General features: G+C 41.2%; 1 protein-coding gene across 2 annotated transcripts in view; it reads left to right on the top strand.

The window, feature by feature from the left end:
• Positions 1 to 16,745, top strand: part of ST13 (ST13 Hsp70 interacting protein) — a 138,704-nt gene extending 121,959 nt beyond the window's left edge. Inside the window, exons 10-12 of one of the 2 annotated variants that reach the window (XM_053468639.1) lie at positions 128 to 176; positions 15,240 to 15,343; positions 16,344 to 16,745. In XM_053468639.1, the coding sequence (XP_053324614.1) occupies positions 128 to 176; positions 15,240 to 15,343; positions 16,344 to 16,472 (282 nt within the window). In that variant the 3' untranslated portion in view covers positions 16,473 to 16,745. The remainder of the gene's footprint in view (positions 1 to 127; positions 177 to 15,239; positions 15,344 to 16,343) is intronic. The other variant, XM_053468640.1, reaches the window with a different exon arrangement.
• The last annotated feature ends 6,445 nt before the right edge of the window (positions 16,746 to 23,190 follow it).

The following is a 23,190-nucleotide window of genomic DNA, read 5'->3' as shown; positions in this document are numbered from 1 at the left end:
CTGGTTGCAGACACTTGTCCCTGTTCTGTTCTGTTTTTCTCCTAGGAAGTACCACCGCGTGTATTTCTAATTTTACATTAAATGTCAGTTTTTTTAATCAAAGTAAATATTTAACTTCTTTTTATAGGAAAAAGACACCAAAAGACAGACAGGAGCACCGTTTGAAGGTTTTCCAGGTACTGTCAGTATATTTTGAATTTTATAAAATCTAGAAATGATTACCTGGCACTCTTCACTTCTCTTACCAATGTACATTATATGGGAGCTAGAGGGTTGTAATTGAGTACATTCCCAACAAGCTATTGAAATGTCCTAAGCCTAACAGGAATATTTTTTTAAATTTGGTGAAGATTATCTAAGATCTGGCACCTTTATGTTGTTGCAGTGTGCTGAAGGATCATAAGAGTAACTGGGTACAATATACCGTATTTGCTTGATTATAAGACAAGGTTTTTTTCAGAGCAAATTCTCATCTTATAATCAAGGTCGTCTTCTAATCAGACCTCAAATAGAGGTCTGACTTGAGACTAAGATCCAGATCCCCTGCAGTGCTACAGGGGACCTGGATCCTCCTGTCTGGTAACCTCAGCTGCTGCCGGCACTTCCACCGAGCGCCAGCAGAGGTTGTCTACTTGCATACCTTCTGCCGGGCTTCTATGACGGGGCACCAGCATCACGTGACCTTCTGGCCTCCACCCACTGCCCCCACCAGACACCAGGGAGTCAGAAGCACTGGTAAGTCGGGAGGGGGGGTTATATGGGGAAGCTTAAGGCTTTTCTGGAGGCCTTTTAACCCCCTGTATGCCACTCTGCCCCCAGAAATGCCTTTTAACCCCTATATGCTATTCTGCCTCCAGAAATTACTTTTAACCCCCTATGTGCCACTCTGTCACATGATATGCCTTTTAACCCCCAGAGTGGCATATAGGGGTATAAGGAAATAAAAACTAAAAAAAACACAAAAATTCTCAATCATAGCTTTTATTAAATATGAAAAAATAGTTTACATGAATTAATATTTACTAGTAAAACTTTTTTCCTATAGGTTCATCTTATATTCAGGCTTTTTTTCCCTAAATTAATCAGATTTTGGGGGGTTGTCTTATAATCAAGCAAATACGGTAAATAGTCTATTTACTGAATAGAGCGTGCATACACATTGGCAAAAAAATAATCTACAGCAGCAAAAAGTCCAACTTGCATATTCACAAAAGGAAACTCGCTATATTACTTGCAGAAACAAAATCACACAAAACTCTCATATAGTCACCTCAAGGACCATCCAGTATTTGTGGATTAGAAAAAAAAAGCAAAATAAGGTGTGCAGATTCACTAACCTGTGAGTTGGATTTAAATAATTATACATAAAGTATACATATACGTAAATGTTCATCTGCTTATCACCTAATGCATCTAGTTTCGTCCACTACATTGGGCTATTGCTAAAGAGACCGTTCAGAGCTGAATGCTACTTGTTTTGTGCTTGGCATCTGGAAACTTTGGAGGAATATTGCTATAGTAGTGGAGAAATTATCCTTCCTGCCTTTGAACCTATAACAATAGGAATTGTGAATTACTACATCACTGCCCCCTCCACACTCTAAAGCCCCCCCCAAAAATGTAGTAACTCAAAAAACAAATGGGCAATCATTTAAAAATAAATAACTGTTTAACACAAAACCGATAAATGAGCATTCATGGACCACAACTACCGTAACCCTCAGCCAAAGGTCTATAAATATTTGAACAGTGACATAGTTTTCATAAATTTGCCTCTGTACACTGCCACTATGGATTTGAAATGAACTGCAGCCTTTCATCTTTAATTTGAAGGTATTTACATCCAAATCATGTGAATGGTTTAGGAAACACAGCACTTGTTACATCATTTTCAAGTGACCAAATATAATCGGACAATTGACTGAGAAGTTGTTTCATAACAAGGTGTGGGCTGTTCCCTCATTATTTCATAAATGGTTTAGCACTTAAAAGGTTTGGAGTAGTTGATTCCAAATGTGAAATTTGCATTTGGAAGCTGTGAATTAGGTCAAAGAGCTGTCATTCAAAGTAAGGTATGATACCATTAACATGAACAACAAACCCATTTAAGAGATTGCAGAAACCTTAAGAGTGGCTAAATCAACTACCGTATTTGCTTGATTATAAGATGAGGTTTTTTCCAGAGCAAATGCTCTGAAAAATACCCCTTGTCTTATAATCGGGGTCGTCTTATAATCAGACCTCAACTAGGTCTGACTATGAGACTAAGATCCAGATCCCCCGCATCGATGCAGGGGACCTGGATCCTCCTGCCCCCCCCCCCCCACACACACACTTGCCGGTACTTCTGAGTCCCCGGTGCTTAGTCCGGGCATCGTGCAGACCTTTCCCGGCTGTCAGAGATCAGAGTTCCACGTGATCTCTGACAGCCGGGGAAGGTCTGCACGATGGACGCAAACAACCCCCCACTGCTAACCACACCTCCTCCCGGCTGCAGCGGAAGTTGTCTACGCGAATCGAGTAGAGCTCAGAAGCTCCGGTAAGTTTGGAGGAGGGAGGGGGAGTGAGTGTTAAATGGGGGGCATAAGGCATTTCTGGAGGCAGAGTGCTCTGTGAAATGCCTTTTAACCCCCTTAATGCCACTCTGCCTGCAGAAATGCCTTATACCTCCCTATATGCCAATCTGCCCCATAATATGCCTTTTAACCCCCTAAATGCCAGAGTGGCATATAGAGGTATAAGGCAATTCTGGAGGCAGAGTGGCACATAGGGGGTCAAAAGGCATATTATGGGGCACAGTGGCATTTAGAGGGTTAAAAGGCATATCATGGGGCACAGTGGCATATAGGGGGTATAAGGCATTTCTGGGGCAGAGTGGCAAGCCAGGGGGCAGATGTGCATAACTGGGGGGCAGGTTGGGGAAAAAAAAAGGAAATAAAAACAAAATATTTTTCTCAATGATAGCTTTTGTTAAAAGAAAAAAATTGTTCACATAGTTTACATGAATTAACATTTACTGGTAAAACTTTTTTCCTATAGGGTCGTATATTCAGGCTTTTTCTTTTTTCCATAAATTACCGTATTGGCTCGAATATAGGCCACACTTTTTTCCCCCCACTTTAAAGTGGGGGTGCGGCCTATATTCGGGGTCTAGCGCCCGATGCACGGGACATGCAGTTCCGGGCGCCGGGCAGGCAGCAGGTTTAGGATACAGATCCTGCAGGGGACCTGATGCGCTCAGACAGCCTCCCCTGCCAGAACTTCCCACGGGGGGAGGGCCGGCACGGGAGGTTGTCTAAGCGCATCGTGCAGAGGTTACCGGCAGCAGCGATGCGCGTAAACAGCCTCCGCTGCCGGCAAGTCTGCACGATGTGCTTTAAAATCTCCCTTGCCGGGAATTCTAGACACCACAGGGTATTTCAAATGCTGGTATTTTAGCTCTTTCCATGCACTAATTCTACCACCAGTCTTTGTCAAACTTTGTGGTAGTCATTTTTTTGCATTTTTTTCCCACACACATTTTACTTCAGGTATGAATAAACAGGTTCTGGGTTCTGGATCATGAAACACCCCAATAAGTGTTCAGCAACATCTCCTGAGTACAGCGATACCCCACATGAATGGTTTTGCCTGGCTGTTTGGGGGGGAAAAGGGGCCACATTTGGGGCATGCACATTTTTCAATGTTAAACTTTGGCATTTGGTGATCCACAGCCCATGCCCTATTTGGTGCATCTTTGAGCCAGACCATTTCAGTGTGCCCAATAAAACCATATATTTTTGAAAACTAGACACCCCAGGGTATTTTAAATGCTGGTATTTTAACTCTTTGCATGCACACATTTTACCACCAGCATTTTTTCAAAGTTTGCAGCAGTAGTTTTTTGTGTGTATATTTTTCCCCACACACCTACTTTATGTATGAATTAACATCTCCTGGTATATGTCGCTGTCACACGACACCCCAATATGTGTTCAGCAACATCTCCTGAGTACACATGCATGGGTTTGTCATTTTTTTGGGGGAATTAAAAGGCCACATTGGGGAAATGTGCATTTTTCAAATTGGAAATTAGATGTGTGGCCATCCTCCCCCCGCCCCCTGTGTTAATTGGGATATTGTTGAACCCGGCCAATTCAATTTACCCCATCAAATCATACAATTTTTAAAAGAAGACAGCCCATGGGCATTTAATATGCCAGTATTTTAACTCTTTCCATGCAAGAATTGTTTGAAGGTAATGTGCTAATTTTAGGACTTACTCACAAAAATATTTTTATATATATATATATATATATTTAATTTTTTTTTTTTTTTTTTTTTTTTTTACATTTTATGGAACGGATAGTGACATCAGTGAGAAATTATTTTTACATTTTACTGTTTTTTTTAACTATTTTTTTCTAATTATTATTATTTTTATTCTATTTTTTCATTTATTTTTACTAATCACACTGTGAAAATGGTCAGTTAACGACTAATGCTGTGCCTGGAACGTCATGGCATTAAACAAAATTAGAAAACGATCCACGATTGATTTGACGTATCCTGCCAAAACTTCTTGCAGACCTATTTAACTAATTATTAATGACAGAAGTAGTCCCAGAGGACTGCAAGTTGGCAACTGTAGTAATACTGCACAAAAAAGATAGTAAGGAAGACTTGGCCAACTATAGACCAGTAAGCCTTACATCAGTAGTTGGCAAATTAATGGAAACCATGCTAAAGGATAGGATTGTTAAATATCTGAAAGTAAATGGTTTGCAAGATCAGGAACAGCACAGGTTTATTACAGGGAGATTCTGTCAAACTAACAATTTTTTTTGACTGGGTAATTAAAATATAGAATTTATTAAGCCATTCAACACTGTCCCTCGTAGAAGACAGAAATTGCAGTCTTTGGGTTGCCAGAATAGATGAATAGATTATTATTATTATCTTTTATTTATATAGCGCCAACAATCTACAGAGCTCTTAATACAATATATATATTCAAGGGGTGTGACAAGACGAGAATTGACAGACTAAGACAAACTGATACATTAGGTGGAGAGAGGGAATGGGGTGACAAACATAAGGCACAGAGAAAGGGTGAGAGGTAGTGTGGTGGTTGTATCAATGACAAGGAAGTTCTAGCAGCTAAGATGGTATGCTTCTCTGAAGAAGTGAGTTTTGAGATGTTTCTTGAATGTTGGGAGAGAGGGTGAATGCTGAAGGTTCGATGGAAGTAGATTCCATAGATATGGGGCAGCCCGAGTGAAATCTTGTAGACGAAAAAAGGAAGAGGTGATAAGTGAGGAGCCTTAGCCCATGGGAAGAACGTAAGGATAATTTGCTTATGAGGGCAGAAATGTATGGAGGAGCAGTGTTATATGTTAGCACTAGGATTTTAAATTTAATTCTAAAGGTAATTGGGAGCCAGTGGAGGGTTTCACAGAGTGGGGAAGCAGAAGAGGAGCGGGATGCAAGGAAGATAAGCCTAGCAGCAGCATTTAGGGCAGACTGTAGAGGAGAGAGTCAAGACAGTGGAATGCCAACCAGAAGAGTGGTGCAGTAGTCAAGATGGGAAATAAGTGACTGAGTTTTTATGGATTCTTGGATGAGGAATGGGCGGATGCGAGAGATGTTTTTTAGGTGCAAGCGGCAGGATCTGGCGAGGGACTGAATGTGAGCGATAAAGGAAAGGTTAGAGTCAAGGATGACCCCAAGGCATTGGGCCTGGTTAGTAGGAGAGATAGTCGTGTTGTTAATAGTGATAGAGAATTCAGGTAGTGGAGTGAAGATGGAAGGAGGGAAGATAATGAGTTCAGTTTTAGAAAGATTGAGTTTCAGATAGTGTTGTGACATCCATGAAGAAATAGCAGACAAGCAATTGGTAATACGGGACATGAGAGATGGAGAGAGATCAGGAGAAGACGGAGGCCAAATGAGTTGATTAGTTTGCCTAGAGATTAAGTATAAAGAGAGAACAAAAGAGGGCCAAGCACTGAACCTTGTGGGACACCAACCGAAAGTAGAAGGGGTTGATGATGTCTTACCAGAGAAGCTGACAGAGAAGGAATGGTTAGACAGATATGAGGAGATCCAGGAGAGAGCTGTATCTCAAATGCCTATAGAAGCAAGTGAGTCAAGAAGAAGGTGGTGATCAATAGTATCAAAAGCAGCAGAGAGATCCAATAGTATTAGAATGGAGAAGTGACCTTTTGCTTTGGCAGAGAGTAAGTCATTGGAGACTTTTGTTAGAGCTGTTTTAGTAGAGTGAAGGGGTTTGAAACCAGACTGCAGAGGGTAAAGGAGGGAATTAGAGGAGAGGATGTTAGTAAGACGATTGTACACAATCCGTTCAAGCGGCTTAGAGGTAAAAGGAAGCAAAGGGATTTTATCTGATTTTTACATATTTTTACCCCGATCAGTATTTTATTCTTTTTCTTTCCATATATTTCTACCCATAATGACTCCACATTATCATTTCCCTCACATATATTCTCCCGCAGTGTGGCCTTTAGGCTGGACTTTACATAAAGGCAAACTCCTCCCCCTTTTCGTTTTTTTCGATCCTTCCTGAATAGACTATTACCCTGTATGTTAACCGCCCAGTCATAGCTATCATCCAACCATGTCTCTGTTATACCCACTATGTCATTATTTTCTTCAGACATTATTAACTCCAGTTCGTCAGTTTTATTGGTCAGACTTCTGGCATTAGTAAGCATACAATTTAGAGGTGTATGTTTTTTTTCCCTATGAAGCCTATCCCTATTAACTATTCTAACCCCTCCCTCCGCTCCACCCCCAGGTATATTTATAAGCCCCAGCTCTCTATCTACACTATCTTCCCCTTCTATATTGTAGTTTCCCTCCCCCCCTTTCCCTAGTTTAAACACTCCTCCACCCTTCTGGCCATCTTCTCCCCGAGCACAGCTGCACCCTCCCCATTGAGGTGCAGCCCGTCCCTACCGTAAAGCCTGTATCCGACAGAGAAGTCGGCCCAGTTCTCCATGAACCCAAACCCCTCCTTCCTACACCAGCTTCTGAGCCACTTGTTTAGCTCCCTAATCTCCCACTGCCTCTCTGGTGTGGCACGTGGTACAGGTAATATTTCAGAAAATACTACCTTGGAGGTCCTTGCCTTAAGCTTGCTACCTAAGTCCCTGAAATCATTTTTAAGGACACTCCGCCTACCTCTCACTTTGTCATTGGTGCCACTGTGCACCATGACTGCTGGGTCTTCTCCAGCCCCTCCCAGTAATCTGTCAACCCGATCCGCGATGTGCCGAACTCGAGCGCCAGGCAGACAACACACTGTTCGGCGATCCCAGTCTTTGTGACAGATCGCCCTGTCTGTCCCCCTAATAATTGAGTCCCCCACTACCAGCACCTGTCTGGCCTGCCCTGCGCTCCTCCTTCCCTCCTTACTGGAGCAGACACCCCTCTGGTGGTCAGAGGCAGTGACTTGCTGCAGTACTGCTAACTCTGAACTAACATCCCCCTCATCTGCCAACCGGGCAAACTTGTTGGGGTGTGCTAGATCAGGACTAGCCTCCCTGGTGCTTTTCCCCCTACCCCGCCTTCTAAGTGTAACCCAGCTAGCTGCCTGACTGTCCTGTACCTCCATCCCGCTATCCTCCCCCACCTCTACCCCCGAGAGAGCTTGCTCAGTGAGCAGCAGACTCCTCTCCAAGTTGTCAGTAGATCTCAGTGTTGCCAGTTGCTCCTCTAGACTCAGGATTTGTGCTTCCAAATGAGCAACCCGCACACATCTCGCACAGCAATATGCACCCTCGAAGCGCTGATCAAGGATTGCATACATTGAGCAAGATGTACACCTGACCGCATTGTCAAACATGGAGGACATCTTGGCAATGTGGGTAGCTCAAATAACTGGCAAAAACAGACAGTAAGGCGCAATATATATATAAATATATTATATGGAATCACAAGGATTTATACTTTACCCTCCTTCTTGTCTTTTAACTCCTTCTTTGCTTGTAACTCCTCACTTAGAGATGTCACTTAGGAGATTTGCCCCAGCTCAGGATTCGCTTGTGTGTCCAAGCTAAATGCAACTGCAAAAGCCAAGCAGAACTCAGAGTTCATACACCACTCTGCCACGGAGGGGGAGGGGGCAGAGTTGTGTATGGGAGGGGGAGGAGGCAGAGTGGTGTATGGGAGGGGGAGGAGGCAGAGTGGTGTATGGGAGGGGGGAGGAGGCAGAGTGGTGTATGGGAGGAGGGAGGAGGCAGAGTGGTGTATGGGAGGGGGAGGAGGCAGATTGGTGTATTGGAGGAGGCAGAGTGGTGTATGGGAGGGGGGAGGAAGCAGAGTGGTGTATGGGAGGGGGGAGGAGGCAGAGTGGTGTATGGGAGGAGGGAGGAGGCAGAGTGGTCTATGGGGGGGAGGAGGCAGAGTGGTGTATGGGAGGGGGGAGGAGGCAGAGTGGTGTATGGGTGAGTAATAGTGGTGTATGGGAGGGGGAGGAGGCAGAGTGGTGTATGGGTGAGTTATAGTGGTGTATGGGGGATATAATGAATTTCAGGGTAGCAGAGTGGTATATGGGGGTGTAATGAATTTCAGCGAGGCAGAGTGGCATATCTGGGGGAGTTAGAGTGGTGTATAGGTGGAGGTAGAGTGGTGTATGGGGGGGTATAATGAATTTTCAGAGTGGCATATCTGGGGGAGGCAGAGTGGTGAATCAGGGAGTATAATGAATTTCAGGGTGGTGCAGGGCATTTATGGCGGGCGGAGTGGCATATCAGCGTGCACAGTGGCATATAGGGAGGTATAAGGCATAAATGGGGGTGAGTGGCATATTGGAAGTTATAAGGCATATCAGGGGGCACAGTGGCATATAGGGGATATAAGGCATATCCATATTAGGCATATCAGGGGGGCATAAGACATATCTGGGGTAAAAGGTATATCGGGGGGCTCAGTTGCATATCACTGGCATATAAGGAGTATAAGGCATATCTGGGGGCACAGTGGCAAGCTGGGGGTCAGATGTGCATAACTGGGGGCACTTTGGTAAATAAAAAAATATAAACAAGGCTTTTTTCTCATAGTTTTTAATATGAAAAATATTTAACATATGAATTAATACTCACTAATAACTTTGTATTAAAACCTAGTTTGAGAAACACTGTGTTTGGGTTCTTGTAGCTTTATTATTATGTCAGTAAAATAAGAAGGTGAATAGAGAAATGCCATTGCGATAAAGAGATGAAAGTGTAAATTGTATGTTTTTTATTACATTATTTTAAAATTTTAAGTATCCTGTAGCTCCCACATTTTACTATTTACCTTATTTTCTGGCGTATTAGATGACTGGGCATATAAGACGACCCCCAACTTTTCCAGTTAAAATAGAGTTTGGGCTATACTCGCCGTATAAGACTAACCCTCTACCCAGTATACAACAACCAGCCAATCACGGCAAGCGATGTACCTTACTGTTCAGGGAGTGGTTTGGCGCCAAACTAAGATGGCCGAAAGCGACTAAGGCTTTGCTTGTGCCCTGTGCCTCTCAAAAATAGATGGATCACAGAAACTTAGTCATGTGAAAAAGATACACCCTCTTTAAATTCTATGGTTATACATATCAGGACGTAATAACAATCTTCTCTTCCTTAGCATTTCTAAAAATTGGGTAAATACAACCTCGGATGACATATTTACTCGACAAACAATAGAGCTAAAATGGAGAAGCCATGTGTGAAAAAATACATGATGCAGGAAGTTGTTTGATTAATTGATCATCAGCAAGTATCTCTATAAAAGCCAAAGTTTTAGCAATTTGCTGGCCTGGAGCATTCAAATGTGTGTTAACACAATCAAAGCAAATGTTGCTGCCCATCAATCTGGGAAGGGTTATAAGACAATTTCCAAACAATTTAAAGTCCATCATTCTACAGTGAGAGAGTATTAAAAAGTGGAAATAATTCAAGACAGTTGCCAATCTTCCCAGGAGTGAACCGCCCAGCAAATTCACCCCAAGGTCAGGTTGTGCAATGCTCGGAGAAAAACCCCCCCACAAGAGTTACATCTCAGACTCTACAGGCGTCAGCATGTTAAATCTTAACGTTCTTGACAGTACAATTAGAAAAAAACTGAATGTGTATTGAAAGAAAAAGAAACATGGCAGAACAGCTTAGATTTGCAAAGTTGCATGTGAACAAACCACAACACTAATGCAACAATGTCTTTCGGATATGTTTGGCCACAATGCACAGCGCCATGTTTGGCAAAAATCCAAACACCCTATTACAACTGTCAAGCACGGTGGTAGAGGGATGATGATTTGGGCTTGTTGTGCAGGAATAGGACCTGGGAACCTTGCAGTCATTGAGTCAACCATGAACTACTAGATTTGAATGTGAGGCCATCTGTCCGACAACTAAAGCTTGGCCAAAATTGCAACAGGACAATGATCTCAAGCACACCAGCAAATCTACAGCAGAATGACTGAAAACTATAAGAATCAAAGTGTTGTAATGACCGGGTCAAAGTCCAAACCTCAACCCGATTTAAACTCTGTGGCAGGACTTCAAGAGAGCTATGCATAAACCAATGCTCACAAAGCTCAATAAACTAAAGCAACGTTGTAAAGATGTGTGCCTACATTCATCCACAATTATGTGAGAGACTGATAAAGTCATAGAGAAAACTATTACATTAAGTTATTGCTGCTAAAGGTGATTCTATAAGCTATTGAATCATACAGTGTACTTTCACACATGACTCCTTAATTTTGGCTTTATTTTTGTTAAATCACGACACAGTGTAATGTGTCATGTGTTTTTGTTCATCTGAGGTTAAATTTAAATAATTGTTGGATCTGCTAAGGAACAGATGATGTTATTATGTCCTGATATGTAAAACCTTAGTATTCAAAGAGGTTGTACTTCTTTTTTACATGACTGTACCTCAGCAAAACTGGATATCCAGGCCAGATGTCCAGGTGCACAGCTAAGGGCCCACAACCCCAAGATATGGCTGACATATTTCAGAAAAGAGGGAGGAGATCCAAAGTGTCAGAAAAGCCTGAAGCTTTCACCACACTGTTGAACGTACACGACCAAAATAACTTTGCCGACTTGATCGATCCATCAAGTGGATCTGCAGACCCACCATTATCGACAAGATTGAATCACGCCAAGACCGCAAGGCGAGGGGATTGGTGGCCTCAGAAGCTGAAGTCCACAAGCTCCATTCTAAACATAGAGACAACAGGTCTCGACAATCAATCTTACGGCTTCGAGGAGTGCCTGAGACAGTACACCACTTGGACAAGTTGTTTTACCTCTTATGTCTTCAAGCTTTTACCTGATCACCCTGAATCTGAGCTAAAAATTGACAAAATATTTAGGGCACTATGCCCGAAACCAAGTCCAGGCAGGAGCCCAAGAGATATCATCACCAAGCTAAGTGCTTTAAGGGAAACCGGGTTAGAGCCAGAAAGCGACAACATTCAAATATTCAACAACCTGGCGGCCCCAACCTTACAGATGAGGCGAATGCTGAAACCCACCTTGATGTACCTGAATGAAAACAATGCTAGGTACCACTGGGCATTCCCCTTCCCACCTGAGATAGAAAATCTGATACTGAAAGAAAGCAGGATTCATGGTGCGACATCGTTGGATATTAGCCCATCTGACTGTAGCTGCAGACCAGCACTCCATGTGACTACAATCGGATTATCTAAACTTAATTCTATTTCGACATTATAAATCCTTGGAGATTTACAGAGAACTTTGTAGACGCTTCTACCCCCAGCATGGGAGAGAGCAAAGCATCTTGTTCTCAAGGATGGGTAATTTACATCACACCCACTGAGATTCGATGAAGATCACCTTAGGAGACCCTACAGACAAGGAGGAACAGCTTTCAACAGAAGGGAAACCATCTGTTGATGACACTTGGTAGATGCCCTCTCACCTATAAGCAAGAAGTAGAGAATCTACAGAAGCAAGCTAACTATGAGAACAAAGACAAATCAAAGTATACTCTCTAAATAATTTCATATGACCAAGAGCTTGCGAGCCAGTCCAACATCAGTGCCTGACCTCACAAATGCTCCACTGGATGAATGGGCAAAAAGTCTCACAGAAACACTTCAACATCTTGTTAAAAAGCCTTCCCAGGAGAGTGGAAGCTATTCAAATTGCATAAGGGGGAACAACTTCATATTAATATCTTGTGTATTTAGAATGCAATGCAATAAAAGTCTCTGTTTGTGTAATGGTCAGGTGTCCCATTACGTTTTTCCATGCACAGCATCTTAGCAGTTTCAGAGCTATGATTGGGCTGAACATCAAGTGCTGACAAATTCATGATACATCACAAGAATAAACAGATCATGTCACAAAAAAATCAAAGCAGTAGTTATCTGGATGAACATGACAGACTTTGCATATGTGTGGTTTCTTTTCCATCCTCTCCAATTCCTTTTTATTTTCTTCTCTTTCTTCTTTCCATTTATTTCAGTATAGAGGTTGAGAAGATGAGAAATAAGCTTAGACTGTGTAACTGTGCAGGTGGGGTGTTCTTGCCTCCAATGACCTGTTGCTATCCTGTTTATGCTGCATAAATCACAAACTGTGCAAATAAACTATTTTTATTGAAATTTTTATTTAATTGATTGTTTTTATTTTGTTTTGTTGTTAAACCCTTTCCTCACCCTAAACCATGGCCTCTAAGCTTAGCCGGTTTTGCTGAAATACCTCAATAACGAGGCATTTAGCAACACAAAAAATAGTCAGGGGCCCTGTATGATTGCAGGAGCGATCACAAGCGCCAAAGTGAGTGACATGCTGCCTCTTACTTTTTATTTGGTGCAGCCATTTTGTAAGAGAGTTCCCAGAGGGAGCCCTTCTGAGAGCTATGCAATCAACCTTGCAGGTAAATGTAGTACGAGCATTTTAAACACCTTGGAATGTCTAGTTTTCAAAAATATGATTTGATAGGGTATAATGATGTCCCAGATGAGAATATATGTTAAAAATGATGTCAAAATTCCAAAAATGCGTACCTCTCGAATGCAGCCTTTTAGCCTCCAAACAACCTGACAAACCTATGCATGTATGTACTGTACTCAGGAGATGTTGCTGAACATATATAGGGGTGATTTTTGGCAGTGATGTATATCAAGAGTCATAAATACATACCTAATGTGTTTGGGGGAAAAAATTACGGCTGGTGGTAGAATTAGTGCATGGAAAGAGTCAACATACCAGCATTAAAATACCCTGAGGTGTCTTGTTTTCAAAAATATATGGTTTGATGAGGATAAATTATATTGTCTGGCTTTAAAGACGTCCCAAATAGGACATGGTTTGATATGCCTAGATTTGGGAAAGGTTAAAAATAGCTACTTGTAATGATTGCCCTATAAGAAAGTAAAACAAAACATAAAAGGCATTGGGTTTCTAAACTCAGGACTGTATATTAGAAAGTTCATTAGCTTTTTGTAAATAAGTAAATTATGTTTAAAATTAAAGTCAGAAAAGGTAGGTTTTTTTACATTTCTGTCATTTTATTATTTTGTTTTAATAGTAAATTAGATAATTTGATCAAAATGATGGTATCTAAAGAAAGCCCTTCTTGTCCTGGAACATGAAGTAACTTGTGTGAGCATGGTGAATTAGAAGAAAATTACAGGTAAACACAAACACTGCTGAAAGGGTACTGTGTATGTTAATTACCTAATCACAGATGCAGTATGTGGGTTGTAGACGAAGGAGTGTTAGAGAATGCATGGTGGATTACCTGTCTGATATTAGAACGAAAAACCTGCTGTATCAACTTTCAGATGTGTAATAACTGTAATTTGAACTATTGAAGATATAGAGAGGTTTAAAAACCAAAGCTAGGAGAAGATAGACATAATATGTAAAAGAGAAGTGTATTGGAGTTTCCATTTAGAAACACGGAAGCCCAGGGCCATGAATATTGAATATGATGTATTGCATTTATTTCTGTCTAATGAGTCTGTGTGCCTACTTTCCGCGTGATTTGATAGGGATTGCTTTTCACTCTGTGTATACCTTGTTTTTGTAATGCATCGATTTATTTAACTTATAGTTTTGTTGTTATAGTAGTGAATACAGTATACTAATTGTAGATCATTCTGCAGTAGGTTTATAACCATCATACAGCCATAGAGAGAATTTTTCGTAACCTATACTCGCGCTTTATTGAGAATATAGAAGACCTAAAAATATCATGCCTAACGCTCTAAATGTGTAAGGCTATGCAGTATCCCCAGACTTAACATGTATTGACTGTACATGAAGGAGGACTCCTTGAATTGATTTGAACCCTTGCTTTTTTTGGTGTATACATCTTAGATCATGTACAGCAAAAGTGAGTACACCCCTCACATTTTTGTAAGTATTTTATTATATCTTTTCATGTGACAACACTGAAGAAATGACACTCTACTACAATGTAGTAGTAGTGAGTGTACAGCCTGTATAACAGCATAAATTTGCTGTCCCCTCAAAATAACTCAACACACAGCCATTAATGTCTAAACCTTGGCAACAAAAGACCGGGCATGTCACTCAAAATAGTCAGTTAACAACAATTGACGTGCCAGGACCATCATAACTTTAAACTGGTGTACAAAGCAATCTGCTTTCTTCACCCAAGCTGCGAGAGATTTTGCCACTCGGAGGATGGTGGTGCATCCTATAAAAAAAACATTATAAAGTTTCCAAGAGGAAAAAAACAGCAACAAGATGGGTAGCCTCTCCAGTTCTCAGAGTAAATGTGCTCCTCCAGGGAAAAAGGGTCTCCCAAAGAACAATAACACCAGTCACGACCCGGTAAACCAGTCAGGATGTAACATAACCCACTTTATCGGGACTGAGCATAGAGTGTATATATATATAGCCAGTTTACCAGGAAAGGATTACCATAATTAACACATACCACAATAACAAGTAATTACCCAGACGACATTGGGTAACATCACACATACAACAATGGTGAATTCACAACAGAATAAAGGGATTAGGGAACTAACACTTTATAATGTGAGTCATTCTGAATACATATACAAGGTGAAATACCACAAAATATAACAATAAATCATTATAATCCTTCAATGAGGGTCCAGCATTTGTTACATTATTGTTTAGATGTCATTTGTCTGACCGGTTAGAGAACTGCCTCTAAGAAAATAATAAAAGTGGATTATGGATGGGCACATTCTTTTTTTTCTGCTTTGTTTTTAGGTTTCCAGGGTGGCATGCCTGGTGGGAGCAGCATGCCTGGGATGGCAGGAGTACCTGGTATCAGTGAATTACTTTCAGATCCCGAAGTGCTGTTGGCAGTGCAGGTAAATTTAGTCAACTAACCTTGGGTGTGTCAGTGAAATTTTTCATAGCTTGGTTTAAAGTTAGAGGAAGGAGTAAGAGTATTAATTAGCTTGAAGCACATAATCCTCTCTACATTTACATAGTGAAAAGTCAGAAGATGTGTATAAGGGCCTAATTTTCATGATAAGAAGTGAATAATAATGAATGTAAATGTAAATACGAATATAAATATAAAGTACTTCCAAAATGACTGCAGCTACCGTAAAACACTCCTCCTCAGGGTGTAAAAATGTAAATCACCAAACCATTGGAGCACTTGTACATAAGGGAAAAAAAAAACAATAATAGTGCATTGAAACCAAATGTGTAATATAAAATTCACTCAAACAAACTTGGCTTCTTCAATTACCAAGTGACAATTCTCCTTAGGAAGCCATAGGAAATTGGTGAAACGTGTAGAGAAGCACACTAGATTTGAAGACCATGCTTTTTTACCGGATGATCATTAGACTTTTAAAGATTTGAAACTTTGATGCACAGCCTTTTATGTTGTGCTACTACCAACTGTAAGTGCATCCTGATTTCTTAAAACATTTTATCCAAAGATACTACACCATTGTAGTTTACTGTTTTGCGGATTTTAAGAAGCCATTAAACAGAAATTTTATTTGAATTCTCTGATGGGTCCGATTCACAAAGTTTGTTTGTGAGTGAATTTCATATCACACATTACACATTACACATTTGGTTTCAACATATTGCGCTATTATTGTTTTTTTTATTTTTTCCCTTATGTACATGCTCTCCAATGGCTTGGTGACAGTGAAACGTCAGACCAGACTAGAGTTCTTTTTAAACACAATCAGCAGTTAGGTACAACATGAGTCCAATATGTCAACCCCTGGTGTCGTAACCTGTCTAGCATCTCACATTTTTCTATTGGACAGTTTTCCCACTGCATTGTCTTAAGTGCTTTAAGAAATGTTTTATATAATGATGTATGTGTATTTTTCTCAACAGGACCCAGAGGTGATGGCTGCATTCCAAGATGTGGCTAAGAATCCTGCCAATATGTCAAAATATCATGCAAATCCTAAAGTGATGAGTCTGATCAACAAACTTTCCAGTAAATTTGGAGGCAATGTGTAGCCGGATCCCCATATTAAATGATACTCTGATCCACGCTTTACCTGCCTCTATTTGAAAAGTCATCATTATTATTATCTAATGACTGTTAGGGCATAACACCAGTTGCTATTTATATATTTCGGAAGTAAAAATTAATTGCTTGTAAAGTTTGAATTCCTCTGGTTTCACTGGGATATGATTAGATGAAATAATGAATATTGATTATTGTGTTCTCTGATAAATTTTGCTTTCAGTATCACTGTTCTGGTTACAATAAAATAAAAAATAACTGCATATGTATTTTTTTTTGGTTTGTTTTTTTTTACATTTTATTTGCAAACTCTCAATATCATCAATAAATCTACTGGCGCATGCTTAAAAGTGTAGTGATGTTAAGTTACCCACAGTACCCATTCAAGAAAAGGATATAGTGAGCTTGTAAATGACAAGTTCTCAGCATCTAAACTATTTCGAACTGGCACAGGGAGATAGAAGCATATTTGGGTCAGATAAGCGGGGCGGGAGGGAGGTGGGATATAGGTATATGTGTTTATATACTCTATGTATGCGTGGATGTGTACTTTTGTGTGTGTGAGCATGGATGTGTACTTTTGTGCATGAAGATGGATGTGTTATTGTGTGTATGTGTGAGTAGGGATGTGTAATTGTATTAGTGTGTATGTATGAGCAAGGATGTGTAATTGTGTGTGTGTGAGCAGGGGTGTATAATTGTATATGAGCGTCCAGGGGGTGGAGCACTTTTTGCAGGGTTTGCCAGGACCTGAGGTGAACGTGAGGAGGAGGCTGTAGGAGGGGGAGATGAATGATACTGGAGCAGAGGAGGGGAGACGAATAATAACAAGGAGATACGCAGGAGAACTGCGCCGAGGAGGTAACAAACAGATGGTCCTGGTTTACCAGGAAGAGTGAGTTTAAAACGAAGATGGGTAGGGACAGACTAGATGCAGGAACGACTCCTTTATAGCCAGTGAATTCTGTAGAGAAGCTTTCCTGTAATGTATGATGCTGTAAAAAGTTTGATTATACTTGTTGAACCACCAAACTATAATAAGGAAGAAGAGAGAAAGGAAAAGAAAAGAAGAAAAAAAGAGGAGGAAATTGACATTTGACTGTTACAAGTGCTGAATAAAATCTATACCCAAATACTATGTTATACATAAGCTAATTGGTTATGCTGGAAAGCTGGAAACTACCTTACGATAAAGTAAGAGACATCAAAGTGAAAAATGTATTACATTAACAATTGATGTTTATAACCTCTATATGGCCCTATGTATTATATTAATAATTGATGTCTATAACTTATATATGATCTTACTAAAAGACCCAGCCTGGGTAATTGATATAATTTATCTGAAGACTCTATACCCTATATGAAAAATTTGAACCTCCCCAGCAGATATAACACGTCTATCTGAGTTTTTGCCCCAGGAAGGGGAAGGAGAAAACTAAAGAAGGTCTGAAAATGGTTTCTAAAAGGACTCAAACAGAACCCTAAAAAAGATAAGAAGCAGGATTCCAAATCAGATAAGAGGCTATCAATATACTTCTCGCCGTACTCAAAATCAGAAGAGTAAACTTAACTGATAGATACGGATGGCTTCGACCAAAAAGAAATGGATGATGCTGGCTTTATGACAAATAGTTCATGGCCAGAAGCTGCAAATATCACACAAGATTTTCTGAACTCAAGGTTAGAATCTCTTCTGGGGAAGAAAAGGGATGAAATATCCTCTTAAATATCAAATATAAACTATAATATTGAGAAATCAACTAAGAAATGTATCAATATTGAAGAAAAGATAGAAGGAATAACTATGCAAGCTAACTCACAGAAGGATCGAATAAGAGAGACGGAAAAGAAAATAGGCCTCCTGGAAACTAAGATCAATGATATGGAAGATAGAGCTTCTCCAACTTGAGAATTAGGGGGATTCCAGAAACAGTTATACTAAATTAGAAAAATTACCGTATTTGCTCGATTATAAGACGACCCCCCAAAATCTAAATATTAATTTAGGATAAAAAAACAAAAAGCCTGAATATAAGACTACCCTATAGGAAAAAAAAAGTTTTACTAGTAAATATTAATTCATGTAAACAATTTTTTCATATTTAATAAAAGCTATGATTGAGAAAAATATATATTTTTTTATTTCCTTTTATTTGCCAACCTGCCCCCCCCAGTTATGCACATCTGCCCCCAAGGTTGCCACTCTGCCCCCAGAAATGCCTTAATCCCCCTTTATTTGCCACTCTGCCCCATGATGTGCCTTTTAAACCTCTATATGCCACTCTGCCTCCAGAAATGTCTTATGCCCTCCTATATGCCACTCTGCCCCATGATATGCCTTTTAACCCTCTATATGCCACTCTGCCTCCAGAAATGTCTTATGCCCTCCTATATGCCACTCTGCCCCATGATATGCCTTTTAACCCCCTATATGCCAGAGTGGCATATAGGGGGTTAAAAGGCATTTCTGGAGGTATATATATATATAACTGCTAACAGCAATAAAACTCCTATCAAGCCAAGGCAGCCAGTACATGCTGGAACCTGGGGATTATAGGAGTTTGAGTACAGCCTCCCTATGCCATGCTACCACCCCCCCCTTACACATCCATGCTATCACACACACACTCATTCACAAACATTTAAATACTCATTCATTCCATTAATCACACATACACACACACACACTCAAACCCCCCACCCTCTTACCCCCTTACCTGAACTGCAGATCTCCCACTCGCAGACTTCTGCAGGGGCCCGCTGTGCGAGCAACTTCTCTGGCCCCGCCCCCAGAGGAAGGAGGGGGAGGCAGAATTATGTGACACTCTGCTAGCTTCCTGCTGCTAATAGAAGAGACGCTGCTCGGGACCAAAGCACCGGTAAGCAGCCTGGCCCCAGCAGACATTTGTTTGAGGTCTAATTAGAAGACGACCTCGATTATAAGACGAGGGGTATTTTTCAGAGCATTTGCTCTGAAAAAAACCTCGTCTTATAATCGAGCAAATACGGTAATTGAAGTTTTTTTTATAGGCCTAAATTTGGCTGAAGGCCATAAATGTGAAGGCTGATGTATATTAGCCTGTAGTTGTGGGAGGGGCTATGGTTATTTAACCAGCGCCTCTCCCTTCCACAGCTACGTTACAGCGCCTAACGTTGGCTGATGCTAAACAGGAAGTGATGTCACGGAACTTCAGGAAGGAACATTGCGGTTTTCGGCTAGTATTGGCTAGTATTGGCTGTGCAGCATGTCTGCATTTCAGGAGCCAAACGACTCCTGCAAATCAGGTTTTTTTCGGGGTTATTCAAGAGGGGGCACCCCCTGTCCAGTTATACTTTATACTCGTTGCTTGGTATGTCGTTTATTATCTCATTTACGGGGTCTACCTGAGGTTTTGTTGTTGGTACAGACTGCTTTGTGTATACAGGGTGTTGCGCAGGTGCTGTTAATCAAACATAAACCTTCCCAAGCCTGTTTTCACTTTCTTCGTAATCTCTATATGTTTCTTTTACTAACCGTGCCTAATTACAACATCTGTGTTAAAGGTAGCAGTTCACTGGAGCAATGCTGGGTACTCTTCTTGATTCGGATTGTTTATATGTATGCATGGCCACACAGGTGCGCTTCTCATACTCAAATGTTACTAAGCCTGTTTAACCCTTTTACTACCGATACCTGTTGGATACCTCTAGTCCTGCACTACACATCATTAAGCACGTTCTCTTTCCTTCATGCTTTTATACTGTTCAGCTCATGTTACTATGTCTGCACTTTTACGGAAGTTCATTTCCTTATCCAAGCGTATTTACAGGGTCTGCATCGCACAGACAGACTCCGTTACTGCCCTTCACTTACACTGTGGCTTCTATGAAGCTGCAGTGAAAGTGCCTTCAGTAACGGAGCCGGGTAGAGAGGCAGAGCGGTGTATGGGAGGGGGGAGGAGTCAGAGGGGTGTATGGGAGCCACCCTCCCATACACCACTCTGCCTCTCTACCCGGCTCCCTGGTGTTTTGTCAGAAACGGAGGTTCACAGGAGGCAGAGTGGAGTATGGGAGGGGGAGGAGCTGTAACATACCATGAGTAACTCGCTATATCGTTCTTGGAGTTACTCATGGTATGTTACAGCTGGTCAATTACATTGGTTGTTGGAGTTCTTTCAAATTATACTTCAATTAATTCATGTACACACCATTTGTGGATAATAATCAGCATTAGGGCTGCAACTAACGATTATTTTAATAATCGATTAGTTGGCCGATTATTTTGTCGATTAATCGGATAAAAAAATACATTATTTTAAATTGAAGAAAAATTGCAATAAAAAACGTACAATTTACACTTTCATCTCTTTATTGCAATGGCCTCTCTCTATTCACCTTCTTATTTTACTGACATAATAATAAAAGCTACAAGAACCCAAACACGGTGTTTCTCAAACTAGGTTTTAATACAAAGTTATTAGTAAATATTAATTCATATGTTAACTATTTTTCATATTTAATAAAAACTGAGAAAAAAGCCTTGTTTAATTTTTTTTATTTACCAAACTGCACCCAGTTATGCATACACCCCTCTGACTCCTCCCCCTCCCATACACCGCTCTGCCTCTCTACCCGGCTCCGTTACTGAAGGCACTTTCACTGCAGCTTCATAGAAGCCACAGTGTAAGTGAAGGGCAGTAACGGAGTCTGTCTGTGCGATGCAGACCCTCACCGGCTGTCAGAGAGGATGATTCTCTGTCAGCCGGTGGGGGTCTGCAGAGTGATGTATGGGAGGGGGGAGGAGGCAGATGGGAGGGGGAGAGAGACGGAAGTGAGAGACTGGCCGACAGTAAGGGGAATCCAGGTCCCCTGCAGCGTAGCGGGGGATCTGGATTCCGGTGTTATAATCCGATCTGTTTGGGGTCGGATTATATAAGGAGAGGAGTTTTTCAGAGCATTTGCTCTGAAAAAAACCTCTTTTTATAATCGATAAAAATCGATCCGATTAATCGATAATGAAAATCGTTGACAACGATTTTCATTATCGATTATTATCGATTTTATCGATTAGTTGTTTCAGCCCTAATCAGCATACAAGCTACATTCACTAGTTTACTCTGTGTGTCTCCTACCGCTTCTGCTGGGAGCCTGTTCCATGTATTAAATGGCCCTGCTCGAGAAAATTTCTGTTGCTAGAGTCAGATAGGGTTGCCAGTTAACCACTTTATTTTTTCTTTATTAACCCTTTGTTCGCTGTTAGTGCGTGTTATTTAGGACAAGTGCCCAGGTCACATGATTTGTATTGAGGAACTGTTTGTTGCCCTCGGCTGCTTCTGCTGGCATGCTGTTCCACGTATCAACCGGTCCTCTCGAATTTTCTTAACGTTACTCTACACTATTGAGCTTGGCCATGTGATAAGTCATGTATGTTCTTATGTATTCTCTGTGGTGGTTCTTGTATGTGCAGGTTACATTTGTTGTGTATTTCTGGTAGTAGGCACTCTCGCTGGGCCCCCAAAGTCTCGCTGGGCCCCCTCTTTTATTCATTATTGGTGCTTGTTATTTAGGACAAGTGCCCAGGTCACATGGTCTGTTTATGTATATTTGTCGCGTTTGGTCTTCAAGTACTTCCTGTTACAGGTCTTCTTAACTAGTTGTCTAGTCAGTTACCAAGCAGACAGCCACCTCAGGTACGGTTATTTCCTTTTGTTGCTAATTCAGGTACTCATTGTTGGCTTCTGCTGGGAGGCGGTTCCATGTATCAACTGTCCCGCTTGGATTTTTTCCTCACGTTACTCTACACGATTACAGCTTGGCCATGTGATAAATCGTGTAGATTTTTATGTTTTCAGATGTTTTTTATGGTGTGTTATTTAGGATAAGTGTCCAGGTCACGTGGTTAGTTGCTTTTGGTCTTCCAGTACTTTCTGCTATAGGTCTTCTCTACCTAGTCGCTGCTTAAGCAGTTCCCGAGCGGACTGCCATCTTAGGTACTGCTATTTGCCTCTTGTTGCTAATTCAGGTATTCATGGTTGGCTTCTACTGGGAGGTGGTTCCACGTATCAACCGTCCCGCTCAAAAAAAAAAATTATAATTCTTCGTGTTGCTCTAGGTTTTTTATGTTTTCATACTGCGTGTTATTTAGGATACGTGTCCAGGTCACGTGATTATTGAGGTACTCTGTTTTATCTCACTGTCTGGTTTCCCATTCCTATAATTAGATTACCGGCAGGTCGGTACAACCAGGCCCCTCTTCCAATAATTGGAAGAAACAGATGTTCCGTGGGGTTGCTAACCTTAGAGTGTCAGGTTTAGTGAGTCAGATAGGAGGCAATATTCTCTAGACCTCGTTACGTCCCCGCTTAGATAGATGGCCTCCTTGAACTAGGCAGTTGCCCCCCTCCCCCGAGGCAATCTCCCCTCCTCGTTTGGAGGTTACGCCCCACAAGCTAGTATTCGTGCCTCACTATTAGTTAACTAGGCCTATCCTCTACGTTTTCGGCCCGCTCCACCGTGGAGCTCGGTTAGATATTCAGTTAGTTCAGATTTAGGTCCCGGGGTATCTGTCCACGTTCCATTGCATAGACTTGTCATTCCTATCGATCAAGAGGAGAGGTCCGCCATTCCCTATTCACACGCTCCTGGGTCAGACTTTGCCGCCTCACATTCTCTCCGTGCTCAGTCTATTGCTAAATCGACGGCTGTATTAACAAGTGATGCATTCCT

The sequence above is a fragment of the Spea bombifrons genome, chromosome 6 (genome assembly GCF_027358695.1).
Source record: "Spea bombifrons isolate aSpeBom1 chromosome 6, aSpeBom1.2.pri, whole genome shotgun sequence".
NCBI classification, from domain to species: domain Eukaryota; kingdom Metazoa; phylum Chordata; class Amphibia; order Anura; family Pelobatidae; genus Spea; species Spea bombifrons.
The sequence above is the reverse complement of the archived record's forward strand: the minus strand, read 5'-3'. Positions and strand labels throughout refer to the sequence as shown.